A 19,487-nucleotide genomic window follows, 5' to 3' on the forward strand; every position below is an offset into this window, starting at 1 on the left:
AATCAGGACTGAGTTCTGACTGAAAGACATTCAAGCCAAGAATTTTCATTGCAGACTCACTGGAGAGCAGCAGGGGAAAAAAAGCTAAAAATACAAGCATCTCCAACTGAATTGTGTTCTAAATTGGGACTGGCAGAAGAGAATAATCCTTATAATAATCCTTGCATTTATATAGTGCCTTATCATGTTGTCAAGACATCTCAAAGCGTTTCAAGGGATTTTACGTAGTGTCTGTGCATTTGTACTTTATATTTTGGTAAGTAAATTCTGGCACCTTAGGTCACTGGGAGCTGAACAAGAATACATTAATCCACAGTGGTATTGGGAAAAGAAAAAGTTCAAAACTAATATGACACAAACAACAGCTATTAAGTGGTTTCTTTGTGCAAAATCAGCAGTTGGGACTCTGTTGCTGGCCTTTTTTTTGGAAAAATAGGAACAGGTTATACCGGTTTTAAAATCATTGTTGTTTGAATACATTCCCACTGAGGTACACTTTGACACACTGAACTCTTTCCCCCGCCCCCTCCCTTCATTCAGTCCTGTCTGATGGTGAAAGGGAGTTGTTTTGGGTTAAATTTACGCGCACAACAAGTCACAAGAACACTTACCCCTGGTTTTGTAATTCTTCCAAATTGCACGCATTCCACTCAGATCCCTGGAAACAGAGACATTACTGACTGAGACTTCAGTTGAACAGGTAAATCCAAAAGGTTCAAACTGACATTAAATGCAGAGTTGAAGCGTTGAAGTAAGCAACTTTGACCCGAGACGATATTTCAATTTCATTTGAGAAACAGAAAAATTAAACTTTCAGCCAAGCACACGGGTCAAAGGCTTGAGAGAGATCATTAACTCATTATGTTGTAAACAACTATTCTTCTCCAACATGACCAAGTTACAAACCAGTGCTGTGTGGAATAATGTGTTCTCATGCTGCAAGTCATATTTCTGGCTTGAGTCATATTTCTTCACGCGTGAGGCTAACAGAACTGATGTCAAAGGCCAGCCCTCTCTGCTGATCTCAGATGGGCCAGGTTTATGGGTGTTAATATTGACCTTACTGCACTGGGATTAGGAACGTGGTAAAAATGACTAGCCATTCTCAAGCAGCATCTAGAGGATTGGATGGAGAGCGATATTTGTGAAAGGCTGAGAGGAGGTCTCAATGCCATCCTATTTTGGGTAAGGAAGATAGGATTGGCAGAGTAGAAGGAAAAATAACATGTCTGTTGGGGGTGGGAGGTGCGAAAACAAATTTAGTAAGTTAAAAAAAATCAGGAATTATTTTCCCCACAACATAATATTGCCCTTCACATTCTAAAAATTACTTTGAATGGTCAACAATATTGCAACATTATCTCAGTCACTATTGTGCAATGACAGCATTCAATTACAGTCAATACCAGGGTCCTGGTATTTTATTATTTGCTAATGTCGCCATTTTATTATTTGCTAAGAAGTACAAGTCACCTCGACATCTAATCACAGCAAGTTTCATCCTACTGATGTGTTATTGCAGGACTAATCTTATTGCCCAATATTCAACATTGACATATGAAGGTTGGCTTTGTTCTCAAAACACATCCAATACACATAAAGGTTGCCACTTAAATCAGTCTTGTCTGAGGTACAGGTGCTTCCACTGGAAGGTACACAGTATATGCTGGCACTGACAAATGCAGAGGTGTCTGTCAATAGTTTACTCACCATCTGGGCAGAAATAATATAAGGGAGAGGGGCAGTGGAAAGGGTGACGAGAGAATGCAAAATAAATGGTACTTTATGTAAAGTACCTATGTTTCAGAAATATTTTGAGGTTGAGAATCCACCTGTTTTTAGAAGTACAGTACTTTGAGCCACTTACTGAAATTTGTCATAAAAAAATATTTGGGTACAGATTTGTACCTACTATACCCATCATTCTATTAGGGCGATTCCAAAAGGAGGTAAGGCAGAGAACTGGTAGCAAGACGCTCTAGGATTCCTCACACACCTCCCAAAAGATAATTAAGACAGTGAAAGCTACCTAGTTAGGCAGTGTGGCTGTAGTATGGCTCAGCTTTCTCCACTTCAAATGAGTCATCAACATATATACATAAACTTATGCTCCAAAGTGATGAGGATAAATATCAAATATGGTCCAGCAAGCTTACCAGGTAGACATGCTCAAATATCTCAGTTGGGCTGTCCATCTGTCCCAGAATGACTATCATTTCATTGTCCATAAATTCCTTAAATTCTCTCAAGGTACAGCCCATCTGCATTTCCAGCTCTGTGCGGATCTATAAATGAATACAAGAGTTACCTCAGGTGACCAGTGCACTCTATATGACGAAAAATAGCCAAGAAACACAAGGTAATAAGCTACTGTTGGCAATATGAAACTCAGCACTAAGGCTGCAAACTATTTTTGCAGCCTTAGTTTTCCCCATTTTATATGCTTGGTATTAAGCTTCGTCAATCAGTGGGATATTTTATTTCAGAATCTATTTTGCATCATTTTGATTTAAAAAGTGGCGGGAGAGGGCATTTTGACCTACCTCTTTTGACGTGATATTTTCCAGATCTTTCTGCATCATGATCTCGCGTAGTTTTGTCTTAATTAATCTTTCAGTCCGATCACACTCAGTCGGTCTGGGATGGACATAAATATCTACAATAATTATTTTTGCACTCCATATCACATCTAGAGTGGAAGAGTGATTCAAAGAGTTTCACAGGGAAATTTCTATCAAATGTAGTGACCGTGTATTTATAGGAGGCCTAGGTTTACAAGCTCAAATCCCAATCTGGGACCCCCACCAACAAACAATTTAAGACTCAGATACCACTAACCACTGGCTGACACAATAAAGCATTTTTCAGACCCCATCTCGAGTACTGCTTTCAGTTTTGGGCATCACAACTCAAGAAAGATATACTGGCCCTGAAGGGGGTGAAGCCCAGGCTCACCAGAATATTACCAGGCCTAAAAGGGTTAAGTTACGAGGAAAGGCTGCGTAAACTTGGATTGTATTCCCTTGAGTTTAGAAGGTTGAGGGGTGATTTGATTGAGGTATTTAAGATGACAAAGGGATTCGATAGGGAAGATACAGAGAAGCTATTTCCTCTGATGGGGGAATCCAAAACAAGGGGCATAGAACCAGGCCACTAAAGAGTGAAATCAGGCAGCGTTTTTTTTCACTCAACGGGTGGTAGAAATCTGGAATTCTCTCCTCAAAAAGGGGGTGGATGCTGGATCCATCCACACCTTTAAGAGACTGGTAGATTTTTGGAAGGTCAAAATATTAAGGGATATGGGGAGAAAGTGGGAAATTGGAATTGAAAGGTTTAGTTGAGGTACAGATCAGCCATGATCTAATTAGATGGCGGAATAGGCTCGAAGGGCCTACTCCTGTTCCTATGTCTCTATATATACTGTAAAGTGTAGTGACTGTTCATTTTGTAGGCAAACTCAGCAGCCAATTCCTAGCAGAATTCTGAATATGATTTCTAATAATTGGAAGTGAACCTCCAGCCGTAAGTCAATGTCAATATCCAGCTTCAGTATCAATGTGGAGCGGAAATCTCCTCCATCACAGCAAAGACTGGTCAACTGGTGTCTCCTGAGGCCAGGGTGCAAACGTCAGCAAAGGCTGAGATTCCAACTGCATTCTTCCAGCCCATAGACACAGTGGAATAGCATTTGGATAAATGTCACGCCAGCGTGCCAGTTATTTCACCTGCTTTTTTCCATGCCAATCATCCAAGTACTGTAGATGTGTCTGGGGGTAAAGCGTGGGCGGTAAGTGGGGGTGGGGAGGGGCGGGGAAAGAAAGCAAGAAGGAAGAGAATATCAGCACATGATTGTACCAAGCCTTTGGACCAGCTCTCATATGGCAATAATATTTAAGTTTCGAAGGAAGGTTGGATGGCATACGTGGCTTAACTGTAAAACAGTTTCCAATTCTACTTGCACTATCTTCTCACTGTTTCTAACATTCAGTCAGTCATGGTTACTGCACGCCGCAAGTTATCATCTGCACATTTCAAACCTATCAATATCTTCCCTGGTTCACCTTCCTAATAAGGAAGCAGCTGGATGCTGTCTGCCTGTCAGTGGCTATCTGCAGTGCCTAACCTTTTTATCACAGTTATTAAAAATAGTTTTCCTAATCAGCAAAGATGGTCACACATGAGAGCCAATCCTCTGGAGCATTTAATAACAGCATGCTTGGGCCTGGGATGTGAAAGTCCTCCTCTACAATCAATTTACTTTTAAGTGCCGATTCGGTGTAAACTGAATTGATACAGGGAGAAAAGAGAACTTCCACTGATTTAACACCTTGCGATCGACTCTGCTGTTGTTGACTTGCTGTTAATCGAGCCGTATATGTGTTCATTTGAACCTCTTTAGATGCAAACCTCCACAGTAGATTCACTACTGAGGCAATAAAAAAGATGTGCTAGGCAAGGCGAGGGGCACTGCTTCTTAGAGAATTATGGATTTGTAGCACTTGTATTCTGTACAAGCTTGTGCAAGCTGCCAGCAGAAATGCAGTAAGTGTTATTGAATTGAATTTCATTATTTCATTATTGAGTTTCATTTAATGCAGGTAAAAACTCTGAAAGAAAACACTGGCAGGACATCAAAGGGTATACTTCCCGCATTTAGATGACGCAAATTCCTCAATGCATGCTGGAAATTTATTTTCAAAAATGACGTGGATAACCATCCTTAGTCGCCTACCGATTAGATAACTATTCACCAACATAATGCCAGAGGATCTCAGAGATGAGAAGAATATACGTACACGTCACTGAATAGGACAGGTGAATCAGAACGGTGCGACTGCAGATCCTGCATGGCATTCCATTCATTGATAAAGATCTGGTGTGAATTGATGCGACTTTCATAGTAACTGATCCACGTTAGGTAAAGACTCCCTGGGTAGTAGTTGTACGTCCTGGCGATATCACAGGCTTTGTGCAAACTCTGCAAGGCAGACCTTTGAACAAAAAATAATAATAAAAAAATTAATCATCAAAGGCTGTCACGTACAAGAGGTTTTCAAAGACTATCTGGTACTAAAATTGTAGACGAAACCAATTTGTCTTTTAGGCGAGGGAGGAAAAAAGAATGAATAATTTGTTTGACTAAACTGAGCAATGTCTACCAAGAGTGCTTAGAATCATCCTTAGACCATTGTACTTTCTGATTACTTTTCCAATGAAAATTCTTACTCTATAAGGCTGTACGGTTTAACGATAAAAGAAATTCATACAGACAATTCAGAAGTTCTCACCACATTGCTTGGACAGAGACAGGCTTGAAGATATGAATTCTGTTCACTGTTGACACACTAAACCCCCTGGAGAAGAAATTAATAGTTTAGAAATGGCAGATTTTACACCAGAGGCATTACAGAAAATATCCAGGTATGGAAGTGCAGTGATGATACTGTGCACAGAGCAGTAAAGCATGGGCCTTCTGCAAACTATCTCTATATCAATAATTTCTGATAGCAACACAAAGAGGTAGTAGATGGAGGCGGGGCATTACTCCACAGGAAGGTGAGTTTGGTGGGATCACCCTAGGGAACTAAGGTCCATTGACACAGGTCTGGAGGAGGCATCCTGCCATATTGGGAGCAGTACAGGTACACAGCTAGAGATACGAAGACATCAGCGGAAATGAATAATGTAACTTTCTTTCAGCAAAAAAAATTCAAATTTTATATCTTTCAGCTTAGTTTACTTAGTTCTAACAAATGATCAGGTTACATTTACCATGCTTCCTGGGGTAATACTGTCCATTTCTCTGCAGTGTACAAGGCAATAGCCTCTGCGCTGATCAAGTGCCAAGATATTTAAACAAAACATGTTTATTGTTGAACGCCAGTTAAGATTCTGTAAGGTCATAATGCCATACACTATTATGACAGAAAGGTACTGCATTGTGATTGAGGGAATGCCAACTGGCATGTGCAGGACATACATTACACTATACAGCCTCATTATAAGACGATTGTTGGGAGTCCATGAAATCACAACCAGCAATATAATGGGGCTCAATCAATCACCGCGCAGTTTTACCGTATGCACTGTGCGTGCAAGCAGAAAGCCAACTTGATTCCCAAAAAACAGAGCCAAATTAATTTCTGCATGTATTTTGGATATTTTGGTAAGTAAATGTTGGGGTTTGCACCCCAGTTGAGCTACAAGTGAACCCATGTTACAATTCATGCTACTGTACGTGGAACGTTTAACACTGATAACTGATGGTTATACCACTGTGTTTCTATAATACAACTCGCTCATCATTTGGAAGCACTAAATGTGAGCCCGGTGGACATTTACTGAAATTAAAGACACATTAAAAATGTGATTGTATAATTAAATGTGCAATCAGTTTAAATTGTGCAGTTTGTTTCAAAATTGTTTTGGATAAAACTGTGACGTAGGAAATCACACACACAGCACAGAAAGATCTCAGTATAGAAACAAAAAACACATGAGAAATGGAACGGAAGGACTGACTTCAAGAATTAATATACAGCGTTTCGGTTTCACTTTTGCACTAAAGATCGACTCTCATTTCTGTTGTGTTTGGCGGCATTCTTGGCTCAACAGAGATTTCACTTTACAACCTCAATGTTATCGACATCCAAAGTTTTACTGAGAGATTAGATGTGGGAACCTAGTGTACTTACCCGTCACCATCCAAATGGATCAGTGTGTCACTCCATAGTGGAAGAACCAGGCCCATTGTACATGTACTGCTGCAAAGATAACATAATCTGAAGTAAGCATTGTTGCTGTACACTTTGTTGCACTTGTTTCATACAGAAGCCTTCAATAGAAACTAATTAATCGAGGGAGTACATTATTCACCCACTTACATTTGGTACATTTAGTATGGTTTGGAAATGTGAAATGGGCAATTGTTCCTACAAGTATCAAAGTAACTATAAGTGTAGCGTGCAGGGTAACCTTAAACAGTTTAATCCTACATAATGCTATTCAAACAAAAAGAAAATTGTAAGTAGTACAGAATATAGTCATGTAGGTGCAAATTAGTATATGTTACTAGAAAAGGACTCTTAGTAATAAAAATAATGCTTGCATTTGATATAGTGCCTTATCACGTTTTCGAGACGTCTCAAAGCGGTTCACAGAATATACTGTAAAGTGAATTGACTGTATTTTGTGGGCGAAATTTAAATAAATATAAATTTAGTGGAATTTAACACCTGTCAGCACTATGCAACGGGTCTTTAAAATGACCATTCCAATGTGGAAACCATGCTTACTGTAACCATTATATAGCACTGCTAGTTAGAGAGAGCAGTGCAGTTCAAGAAGACACTTATAACACAAATAATTTCTGTTGACTACACAAGATGACCTCATGGAAAAAGTTTTATAAAAAGCTCCCCATGGTTGGAGGATATTTTTAGGTTCCCTCGCCAGCAAATGCTAATCACTCTCTTGCCCCTCCCTACCCCCCGTCCCCACTCCCACACAGCCACGTGTTTAAGCCATTTCTGGAATCACCATCCTGACATGCAACTATAAAGAGAATGTTGTCCTGGCTACGTGGCAACAAACTATGCTGTTACAGGATTCCATGAAGAACTTGATAGACATGTGGCGAATAATCTGCCGGATCATGAGTTCTCAAATGTATTTCAGAGATGCCGCGTTGGCAAGCAACTGCAGCAGGAAGGTCTTTAAGCGGTAATTTGAGCTTTATCAATATTCTGAGAAACAGAGAGACATAATTGATAATAACCTTTACTTGTCCCTCAACTGTATATAAACGCACACAGTCATTGGACCCGAGAAACCAAGATGAACTGTTCATCCAAACCAATGTAAAGCATAGGCTTGAAACAAGATTAATTACAGTATTTCATACAGATGAGAACTTCCTCTTCTTCTAATGTCCAAACACATTTGCAAGGCATCCTCTTCTGATGGATTTTACCCTTTGTCCTATTTAATCCTGATTTCACAAAGTCAACAATAGGGTAAAATCTGAATGTCCCAACACATTCAGTGGCAATATGTTCATTGGCATTTTAAAGGCTTTCATCCAAATCAATGTCTGGAAATCAATGCTGCCCTATTTGACTTTTTTTTCGCGAAAGTTAATTTGGCTCAAGGTTATTTTAACATTATTCTTTTTCAGCCCAAGTAAAGTGATATTCTGTTTGTAAGGCACTGCTGTGCGCAAATTGGCTGCATGTTCGCCCACAAAATACCAAATTGCTCCAGTTTACAGTATATTCGAAGAAGTGCTTTCAGTGTCCTCCTGACATGAAAGGCTCTATACCAACTATAAGGATTATTATTTAATCATATTTAAGGGGCTAAATGTCATACGTGCAAGGTCCTTCAATTGGAAAACTCATGCCACAAAATGAAACACAAGCACAACTTTGTCACTGATCTGAAATACATCCTAAAATCTGAGTGCTTAAATGCAAAGATTGCAAATCTCTACATCTAACAATTCAATCTACCTTTTGTACCCTTTTCTCCCAGTGTGAAGGGCCCAGCTATGTACAATGTTCTTCACTACGCAGTTAGACAGGTTTTGAAATAGGGAAGGAAATTCATAAATTCTACTAATACCTGTAAATATAATGCATTAAAACACACTGCTAACCACAATAGTTCCAACAATAACAAAGTTGTTGAAATCTTTTGGAAGTACTATAATTGGAGATGTAAGTGAAGTTATTTAGCATTTCCCAGTTCATTCACTGAAATAAGTTTTATTTAATAATAATCCTCGCGTTTGATATAGCGCTTTTCACGTCTTCTAGACGTCTCAAAGTGCTTCACAGAATATACTGTAAAGTGAATTGACTGTATATTTGTGGGCAAAACGCGGCAGCCAATTGTACACAGTAGTGTCCCACAAGCAGTCGTGGACTGAAGTGATCAATTTTATTATTGTGTTTTTTTTCTTGAGGGATTATTATCAGTCGTGTGGAGTAAGGAAACTTGCCCAAGATTTCCCTCTGCCGGGAATCAAACTCAGGTCTCTCGCTTGCAAGGCGAGTGCTCTAACCACTGAGCTACAGGATTTAAAGCATCAAAGGATTTAAAGATTTTTCCAACAAATCAATTTCATGACAAACCCGAACTCCCTTTGAACTCATAAGACTTATTTCAGCACATCAATTCCCACCAATCTGCTGTAGAACTGCCAGCAATAAAGGCACCCCATAGGAAACAGATTAATAGGTCTGCACTGTATACAGCAAATACACAGCAGCAATCTAGCAAGGACGGTTCAGATGATGGAACAATGAACCATGGGTGGTTCAGAATAGCTTATGAAGTGATCGCAAACACGTTAACGGAATTAGTCTAGGTGTTGAGTTTACAGCAGTGCTTTAGCATACAATCTTTGGTCAAAGCTCAACTTCTAATGATAAGCCTTGTATTTCATATAGCGCTTTTGCATAATAATAATAATCCTTACATTCGATATATCGCATTATGTCTTTGAGACTTCTCAAAGCGCTTCACAGAATATACTGCAAAGTGAATTGACTGTATATTTGAAAAGTCTCAGAGCGCTTCACAGGGGTCTTTGTGCGATTGTGCAATTGCAGGTGAACTTAATGACAAAGAAAAACACCTTACATTTTCCAGCGCATAAGTTAAGTTGCCAATGAAAGGGTTAACACGCTAAGATAATAATAATAATTCTTGCATTTGATATAGAGCCTTATCACGTCTTCGAGATGTCTCAAAGCACTTCACAGAATATACTGTAATGTAAATTGTACGTTTTGTGGGCGAAATGCAGCAGCCAATTGCACACAGCAGTGTCCCACAAACAGTTATTGAGATCGAGCGAACACATTTTGAATTTTTTTTCTTTTAAACAAGATATTAAACAAGCTGAGAATTTCTTACCTGTCTTTGGAGAGAAAATCCATTCCTAACACAATGCTTTCTTCCGTGTCCTGTCTACCATTGGTGGAGACGACCACCATGTATCGGGTGCATTGTGTGCAGCTGCTTTCCAATCGGACGGCCTAAGGTCAACAAAAACATTAGCGTAAACCAAACAGTTCTAAGCCGCTTTTATTTGAAGTGCTTGATTAAAAACATATTGTTTCATTCAAGTCAGTTTACTTCATCCTCTTCCAGCTGAAGATGAAGTTCCAGTTTACTATATTGCCAACGCCAGTTGTACAGAGCCAGTTTAAATAAAAGTGTAGCCTTTATTGTATCGTGCATTTTTTACCAGTCACATCTGTAATTTGAATGTTTATTTAGTTATTCTGTCAATCAGTGTGATATAGATGGAGGGGTATTTGACATTGAAGTTCACTGCAGCCCAGAGTTCAAATTCTTTTTTAAAATTAAATCTATAAATACTGCTGCATAAACACAACAGGTATGATTAGATAATGCTCATGAATAACTGCTGGTTACAGACCTATATTTGGCTTTTATTGGGTAGGAAACATAAGGAAACATAATATTGCTGAAAGGTTGCTGAAATAAAGAACTCAAATCCCTAATCTGAATTAAGTTCAGAAACATGAATGCCTAAATAATGGTGCCAAACATTTATGGGAGCAGCACAAAATGACTTGGTTACCAAAACGCCTGTGAACAAACACCTGCCACGTCACAAGATTTACTGTAAATAACATTTGCTTTTACAGGAGATGCAAAGGAAACTTCCTCTAAATCCCTACAGCAACAATGGTTATTTTTAGTTGTCTTTGGCAATGCTCTGCTGCATTGAGCAAAGGCAAACTAATATAATCAACACTTAACCAACTCTTTATTGAGTTTACGTGTACTGTGTTGCTAAATTTGCTTGGAAACGGCTGACTAATACTGTTGGAAGGCACTACAAAGGTGTACACACTTAAACTAAGTGGCCACTCTTCAAGCATGTCTTTATGGCGAGTGCTGGCAAGTTATTCGACTGTGAGAAACTTATATAGCTAAGGCAAATTGTGTCCTCGCCCGACATGTACACACCCATACTTTTCAGTAGGATAAGGATCTAGAGTGGTTACCAGGCTATCGTTTCCCCTGACTAGCCCAGGAGCAACTTGCCTCTCCCTCTGTGTGGAGACCTTGTTGAAGCCTCTCCTTCAGTCATCTGGAAAGTTACGTTTGAATTTCCACACAAGGAAGAGGGAAAAAAAATTCCTACACTGGTCACAGGAAATTACACCAATGTAGAATAAACAATGGCAATAGATAGTACAAATGTTTGCGCAGAGACTCAAATGAAACTCAAATAAGGACCTAAAATAAGGTGCTGAGTGATGCTACTTTCTATGTTGTAACTTTGGGATCTAATTTGCCAGTCGTGTTAACCATGTGTACAGGGGGAATTTCCAGGGCCCTCAATAAAAACAATCTTGCTATGTAAAAGTCTCAGTGCGCTTTGCTAAACCTGGAGGCTCAAAAATTACAAAACAGAATAAATACAAAAAGATGCTTTCTGTGAAGAGTCAGACACCAGACATGTATGTTAGTAGGTTCGCACTCTAAACCTCGTAAGGCAGGAGCAGAACTAGATCCAGCCACAAGGCAAAGTGTCCATTTGAAAGGATTAAAGGGTGTCCAAATTATACAGCCTGTCTATGTAATCCATAACGACAGTCATTCTAAATCCTAGATCTATGGGTCATACCCCTATTGTCACCTATTCAAACGTCATTCGGATAGTTGTACATCTATCAGTAGAGGGGCTACAAATATACAATACAATTTACATTTATATAGAGCCTTTCATGTTGGGAGCTCAATATCATGCAAAATTGTAATGTCCATCCAATATTCTTCTACAAATTTCCTCCTAACAGTTTTGATGGGACTTTTCCAAAACTCATAACAATACAACTTCAGAGCATTTCAAATGCTGAGATGGTTTAAATTCATCAAATTAGATGCCCTCTAATGAAAATAGATCAATCGACCAATAGCTGGGAGCAGATGTTGGAGCTTGGAACTGAGACATTTTAGGCTGGATTCACTACTCCTGTTACTAGTTACATGGAATGCAACCTTGACTCCTAGAAAAACATGTCACCAGGAACTTCTGTGCAACATTTAGAACACTGTCTATCTCATTTCTTTGGAATTGTAAAGCAAGGTCATGCTGTATAAACCCTTTCCACAAATGCCTTTTGATTTACAGTGTATCCCAATTATTGGCATGTTGTTAGGAATTAAATATAAGGGAGTTATATTTGTAATTGTATGACCTAAAGAGTGATTACTCAATGACAACCACAAAATAGGGGTGCAGCTAGACATTAGAGTATTATACAACTGAATTGAAAGTTTTCTGCCATTAAAGAAGTTATGTAAGTAGCCAAGCAATTTATAATAATCCTTTCATTTGATATAGTACCTAATTGCCACTGAGACGTCTCAAAGCGCTTCATAGGATTTTACTGTTTCATGACGGTATTTGTAGGCAAAGTCAGCAGCCGATTTGCACACAGCAACGTACCACAAACAGCCATGAAGTGAATGAGCAATTTAATTTGGGAGATTGTTGGCCAGGACACTTTCACTGAATGAAATCAATGCAATTCCTCAAATACATTACTATTGCACCAACTTACATTTGTGAATCTAGAGTGCAATTTGAAAAGAAAGTTTAAAACTTATTAATTTGGGTTAAAACTGGCCTCATGTTGCCCTTTCTTCAATGAGGGCAAGGTCATGTTGGTTCAATGTATCCACAACAACGGAGTGCTGGACTGCAGAGAACCTGATCAGTGGAAATTAGATCCAGGGACCAAGTTGTATCATGTATATAAATTACAGGAATCAACCAAGGTCAAAATCTCTTGCAGCAAAAAAACCTAATAACCATATTTGGTAAAGCAGTTTGGATTTATGCAACAATGTGACTTTAAAGGGAATAATGGCTGGAGTGTCAGCTAATGAAATTAAGTGCATTGAATTTATAAAGGCATTTAAACTTTCAGAGCATTGCTAATTATTTGACTCACTATTTGCTCCAATTATTGTTGCCCTGGGAGCAGACACATCAGGTTTCACTGATTTCATCTTCACCATCTCCACATTCTTCCAATGCCATTCAGTCTCTCTTCGCTTACCATGACGCCCTGGTTACTGCACCATGTTCTGCGGTGTATCGAACATTCCTGGTGCACATCAACAGCTGTGGTCACACTGCCTGCATTCAGCATTCTTGTATTTAGGGAAAGTGCAGCGCCACGTGGTTACAAGTCAATACATACGCACTCCCAGTAATCAAAAGGAGCTAACGGGATAGTCAGAACTTTTCTATCATTAAAAATCTCAGCACGTGGGCTCCACAATTAATCCGATGGTAAAGCCACTGCCTAGAGTGAAACCCAAAAGGTCACAAGTTGAATTTGCAAGTTCAAACATTCAAGGACACCAATTATCTGTGAATGCTACAACAGGAAAAAATGTTGAAGCAAACTGCACTGATCGTAGCCTTGACTTCAGTGCTGATACAGTAAGGAGGAAGAAAGAGTCTGATGGTAATACAGTGTTGGCATTGGAAGAATGGACGCATAACTTTTCTGACCACCAAGTTCGTCCATGTAGTGCAGGGAATTCATTTTTTCTTTGGCTGACAGCCAGATAAATTATCAACCAGTGGGGCAGTAAAGGCAAACCATCATGAACTGCAACTTAAATGTTGTGTGTGTGGCAACAATTTTTGTTCTCATTCGCCGATATATATATATATATATATATATCTGATATAGAATCTGGCTCACCCAGAACCTCAGGCAATGTTGCTGAACTAAGTCAGCAGCACAGATACATTCTAGAGTGCTGTATACACAGCAAGGTAGTGGCTAACTCAGAAGGGACTTGACGTAGATTTGTTTCCATTTGTCTACAACAATTACAGTAATTTTAGTCCTTGCATTTAATGCTTTGAGAAACTGAAAGAATTGCATTGAAAGTACGACCCGAACCTAGGTTACATGGTTTTCCAGAATACAATTCAGCTTTAATGACCGATATACTGTACTAAACTCCTACATCCCATAGAGTTATGTCTAGGGGGATAGAAATGCAGAAAATGCAGTAGAATTTGTAATGGTATCAGTATTTTTCTTGGCTTAAGATTGCACAAATGCAGATACGAGGGTGACCTTGATTATAATTCATATCAGTCAGTTTTTTAGAATTATCATGAAGGCAATCTGTAAGCAATTAACATTCGAGATTCTATCTTGCGCCACCCCACCCCCAAAAATACCACAAGGCAAACTACCATCATGAAGAACTAGTTGAAACTGTCGCCTTGGCACTTTCTTCAAAATCTTTCGCATCTTTAATTGTTAAAATGGGAATTACGGAATACAGAGACAAATTTGTAAGAAAGAGAATACATAACTGAAGCCTAAAGATTTTATTTGTTAAAATCAACCCTTTATTCTTAATTATAATCTTAAGGTAATAAATACTTGCATTTGATATAGCACATTTCACGTCTCTGGATTTACTGTAAAATGTAGTTACTGTGTATTTTGTAGGTGAACCAGGTAACCAATTTGCACAGAGCATGTTCCACAAATAGCCATGATGTGAATGACTAATTTATTCAATTTTATTTATTTATTGGGGTGTCAGCCTAGACTATATTAATTCAAGGTCCCGAAGTGGGGTTGAACCCAAAACATATTGACTGAGAACTGAGAGTGCTACAAACAAAACCATTTGTTCTCGTGTCAAAAAATATAAATTTTGGTCAGCGCTTTTGCTTTGTTTATGCTCTTAGTTAATTGTTAGGTGTGACTGGCACCTGAGACTATCTGACTAGAGCAGGTTGTTCTACATACCCATAGTGTTGACTGACAAATCTGTATGTAAACAGATCTATTAAAAGGGTTAAATTGGTTTTTTTTTTAATCAAATTGAAAATTATTATGAAAGTTTAAAAACAAAAGGAATTGTGAAATCATGGAAGCTTCAAGATTTGGGAAATGGGAGTTTAACTTCTTATGCTTCAGTGCTTTGGGACGTCCTCCCAATGTGAAAGGCGCTACACAAACGTAATTTGTTGCTGTTGTTTTTCTTATCACAGTGCTCAACTTCAAAATAACTTCGCAACAATGCTGGGAACAGCAATAAGGCCACCTGATAAAATCCCTATTTGGAAAAGCAGTTTTAACACTGAGGGTCTCGAAGGTTTCCCCAGAGTGAAATAAGAGAATAAGATCACTGATTCCATAAGTTTGCTTCATTCATTTTTCCTATTGCTCCATGTAAGACTTTAAAACCGGTTAAGCTCCTGTGAGCATGCCAGCTCACTTATAAAAGGCAAGATTACAATCTGTTAAGTAATTGTTGAGCATTGTAAGCCTTCTCTGGCTTGTTTGATTTGGTTGCGTGTATTGCTTCAGCATTTTTAATGGGAAGTGAATGCAGGATAAAACTACAAATATGTGCATGAACCAATTATTCAATAAATAGATCTGCACTAAAATGAAGCATCGCTCGGTGTTTTCTTCTGACAGTGATACATTGAATTTTGCAGTGAGAATTGACAAAAGAAGGTCTTATCAATCAATACGCATCTCCATCCACACCCAAGGAGTATGAAGTGCGTAATTAATTTAACTAATTAATTTAATTAATTAATTTAAATGTAATTTACAGTAATTATGCGCCTTGAGACGTCCTCTCGACATGACAGGCGCTTTACTATAAATATGTGCATGAACAAATTATTTAATAAATAGATCTGCACTAAAATGTAATTTTGCTGTTGTAGTAATTTGGATCAGACCATTGGCACACAAGTGCAAATCCTGAACGTAGAATCTGCCAAGTCAGCAAACAGGAAATGCAACTTCCCTTATCATTGTGGTGTCTCTCTCCCTAAGGGCAAACAGGGCGGATCAAATGTTTTGCATGCGGTAGTGTTTACCAAAAGAAGCATCTATATCTCAAGGTGTAGGTTTTGATGCATTTCCATACCTAAATTTCATCTACACCAGATTAACTTCAAAGACACAAAATACCATTGACTATTAAGCAAATGAAAAATGTGGGTGGGGATTGATGAAGATGTACTGTGAACACACTGGCATTGAATATCTACTATGAATATCTACACAACAAGCCAGGCATCCGATACAGAAATCTGATAAGAGCTGAATATGAATCCTGGGTGTTTGATGTGATGTACACTGTGATACCGTTATAAATTAGTTATTCATCCAAGAAGAACAGGCTATCATAAAATATTTCCTTTTATTAATAACATTTGTGATTGTTCTTCCTTTTCAGTCTCGGCTTCACCCAAGCATTGCTCCGCAACTAACTTTGGGCTGAAAATCCCATTTCAGGTCGCTGTCGATGTCAATGTAGAAACACTTGATAACTTAACAGTCTTGGTGTGACCACCCTTTCAATCTTCTATTTCCCCCTTCCACGATGGATGGAGTTTGAACCACTCAACACAAAGTGAGCTTCTAATCTCAGTGGAAGAAACTAAATAGATTCCCAGTCAGCAAGTTAAAATGCACTGCTCTTTCGCACTTTGTGGCAGTCGGTTTAAAAGCTAGGAAGTAAGCTGTGGTGGTGTAAGAGAAAAAAAACAAACAAGGAGATCAAAGTAAATTATTTTGAAAAAAGCTCATAGAGAATAAGTCACTGATTTTGCCAAAGGCACTGTTTTCAGCATCTAATGATATAGAAAAGGTGAGAAATTCACATGTATAACTCACCAGTCGAATATTGTCTTCTGGTCTAAGAAGGGTAAACATCGCCTGTAGGTGCTGCTGAAGGTCACCTGAAAGGAAGAAAAACACAACAAAGAGGTGGATTAGTTTTCACTAATTGTTCTAAACTCTTTTGGTCAGTTCAGTAATTCATGTCATTTCTGATTTAGACCCATGTTAAAACTACAAAGACTGAGCTGTTCCACCTTTGATTGTATTGAAATTGACCAGACTACTTTAAATCGTGAAGATTCGCATCAGACAACACAGGACAGGTGATTAATATTCCTAACAAGCGGAATAAATAGGAGATTCCAACACTCGCAATCGCTCTTCAGAAGCAGATCTTTTCAGTTCAGGTTTAATGCACGTAATGTTTTCTTTAAATCAATTAAACTGTTGAAGACTATAGATTAGTTCTTGGGAAGTGAGGGTATTGAAGGATACGTTGAAAGCTGTGAAAATCGTATTAGAAAGACAAAGAATTACTATTAAACAAAATAGCAGAGGAGGTTCAATAGTCTGAATGACTGACTCCTGTCCCTATGACCCTAACAATTTCTTCAAACTGCGATCTCTTTAGTTTCTGAACAAGGGGCACTGCCAAAAAATAGGCTGTTTAATATTCTCATGCTTGGTTTTTCTTCTGGAAAAACACTTCAATCTTTAATACATTTATGTAAATACAGCAATTGGATTGGAGTACCAAAACTGTATTCTTTCACTGCTCCGAAATTTGGCCTGTGCCAACACTCAAAAGAGAGTAGGTGATAGGGGATGGATTCATTTAATCCTGGTAGAACAGTTTAGGAAGTAGATAAAAGAACTGCTCGCTCAGTGGGATTGAAATAAAACTGACAACTTCATGTTTTGATTGAAATACTTGAGCTTTCAACTCCACTAAGAGAGTAAACCGGTATCTGCAATTTCTTTGAAACACTTATGCCATCGCGCTGTTTTTATTTAACAAAAGCTTGTGTCAGAACACAGACTACAGACAGGCCAGGCACAAGATTATATCAGCATCTTATTCTACACAGTAATCGACTTGTGATGTGGGTAATGTGATCCAGATCTTGTCGTCATTACTGAAAACATCACAGCCAGTTCTAATATGAACACCAGGACACATTGGACCAGGAGGCAACCAAACATATTGACAAAGAGGCAAGGCTTGAGGCAGGATTTGAAAATAGGGAGGGAGGAGCAAGTTGGAGGAACTCTGAGATGGGAGTTCCAAAAGAGGGCAGACTGGCTCGCCCATCGAAAGTGGGGCAGATAGGATGGCGACAATAGCAGGCTAGTATTAGCTGAGCTGCTGGAGGTCTCAGAGGTGGAGGTGGAGGGATTTGAAAGTGAGGACGAGCACCTTGGATTTCATTTGCTTTAAAAAAAATTGGATACATTTCAACAATAAATTGACTCGAACGCGACATTAGCTCGAAAGCTTGACAATTCTCGCTGTTTCACACTTTTTCCTCCACAGTAAAGTCTACTTGGAACGTAAAATAAGATTGAATAGAAATGTATTTTTAAACAACAACTTGGATTTATATCGTGTCCTCCATGCCCGACGGCGTCTCAGAGCGCTTGTACCAGCTGTCTGGACATGAAACAAGGTCTCCAGAGATACCAGGAGTGTTCAAACTAACTGTGCCATCTGCCGCCTCCACGTAATTGTCAGAAAATGGCTCTCAGTAACTGGAAAACATCCATCTGAATGATGTGACAGTATTCGGAATGATCTAAATTTGTTTTAAAACAATCATTTATTGTTAAGATATATTAACAGCCAACAGATGGTTCAGAGATCCTGGCAAAGAACTGAATTCCTCAGGTGATATATTATTACTTTCATGCCAGCTTTCTGTAATACAAATAAGCACCTTTTCAGTTTGCGGGAAAATTACCTGCATGTTTATTGCGTCGATGGTTGATTCTGGGTGTGGGTGAGCCATTTCCTCGAGGCAGGAATAGAGCAGCTCCCTTCACAGTTAAGAAACTCTCACTTATACTGTGGGAGGAAAAACACACACCATTTTTAGCATAGCTGGTCAATTAAAGTGAAAAGATCTAAAACATGAATACCAGAACAATGATACAGAAGAATCCTGTTACAATCACTTAACTGCTCTGCTAACATTAAAGACATAGAAATCCTCTAAGCAGGTCTGACACAGCACTTTACTGCCTATTTTGCAACATCCTGTGGACAAAGCTAATTTACGTCTCTAATTTCTCACCTGCCACATTTCCACTGCCAGCTGCAATGTCAGAGCAGTTTAACAGAGGCCAGACTCTACCCCCGGCGGCAGTGGTGATGGAATAAGACAAGAGCATACTTGTACGCCAGACAGTTGCCTTAAACACAAGTTTGGCAGAGGCTTGGGAATAAACTATCTGTCTGACAAGCTGCCCGTCTGCCCCCTGGCCTGAGCAATGTGGGGGTAGCACTTTGGAGGGGAGATAGAAACTAAAATTAAATTAAAATTTGGAGGCGGTCTAGAATCTTAAAAAAACACTGCTTTCACTGCTATTCATGCCAACACATTCAGTGTATTCTCCTGTAACTGTAACCACTGCAGAATCAAAATATGCAATAGCTTCACAGGACATATGTCATGATGTGGAAGTTTGAAAAATCATTTAAAATATAAATCCAAAGTTTTCTTTACAGTCTGAATGACCACATAACACAGTACCACAGTCCAAGAGCAAAATCCCTAAATACACAACTCAGCCGTGCTATTATTACCA

The 19,487-nt window shown here is 38.8% G+C and overlaps 1 protein-coding gene across 3 annotated transcripts in view; it reads right to left on the minus strand.

Annotated features, from left to right (window-relative positions):
- ssh2a (slingshot protein phosphatase 2a) overlaps positions 1–19,487 on the minus strand; it is a 67,046-nt gene that overhangs the window by 13,254 nt on the left and 34,305 nt on the right. For 2 of the 3 annotated variants that reach the window (XM_042338466.1, XM_007900772.2), the window contains 9 exons: positions 18,641–18,744; positions 16,737–16,801; positions 9,922–10,043; positions 6,696–6,764; positions 5,289–5,354; positions 4,797–4,991; positions 2,544–2,637; positions 2,157–2,285; positions 612–658 (listed from right to left, as the gene is read on the minus strand). In XM_042338466.1, the coding sequence (XP_042194400.1) occupies positions 612–658; positions 2,157–2,285; positions 2,544–2,637; positions 4,797–4,991; positions 5,289–5,354; positions 6,696–6,764; positions 9,922–10,043; positions 16,737–16,801; positions 18,641–18,744 (891 nt within the window). Of the gene's footprint in view, positions 1–611; positions 659–2,156; positions 2,286–2,543; positions 2,638–4,796; positions 4,992–5,288; positions 5,355–6,695; positions 6,765–9,921; positions 10,044–16,736; positions 16,802–18,640; positions 18,745–18,859; positions 18,898–19,487 lie in introns of those variants that run through there. The other variant, XM_007900774.2, reaches the window with a different exon arrangement.

The sequence above is a fragment of the Callorhinchus milii genome, unplaced genomic scaffold, assembly GCF_018977255.1.
Source record: "Callorhinchus milii isolate IMCB2004 unplaced genomic scaffold, IMCB_Cmil_1.0 Scaffold10, whole genome shotgun sequence".
Lineage (NCBI taxonomy): Eukaryota > Metazoa > Chordata > Chondrichthyes > Chimaeriformes > Callorhinchidae > Callorhinchus > Callorhinchus milii.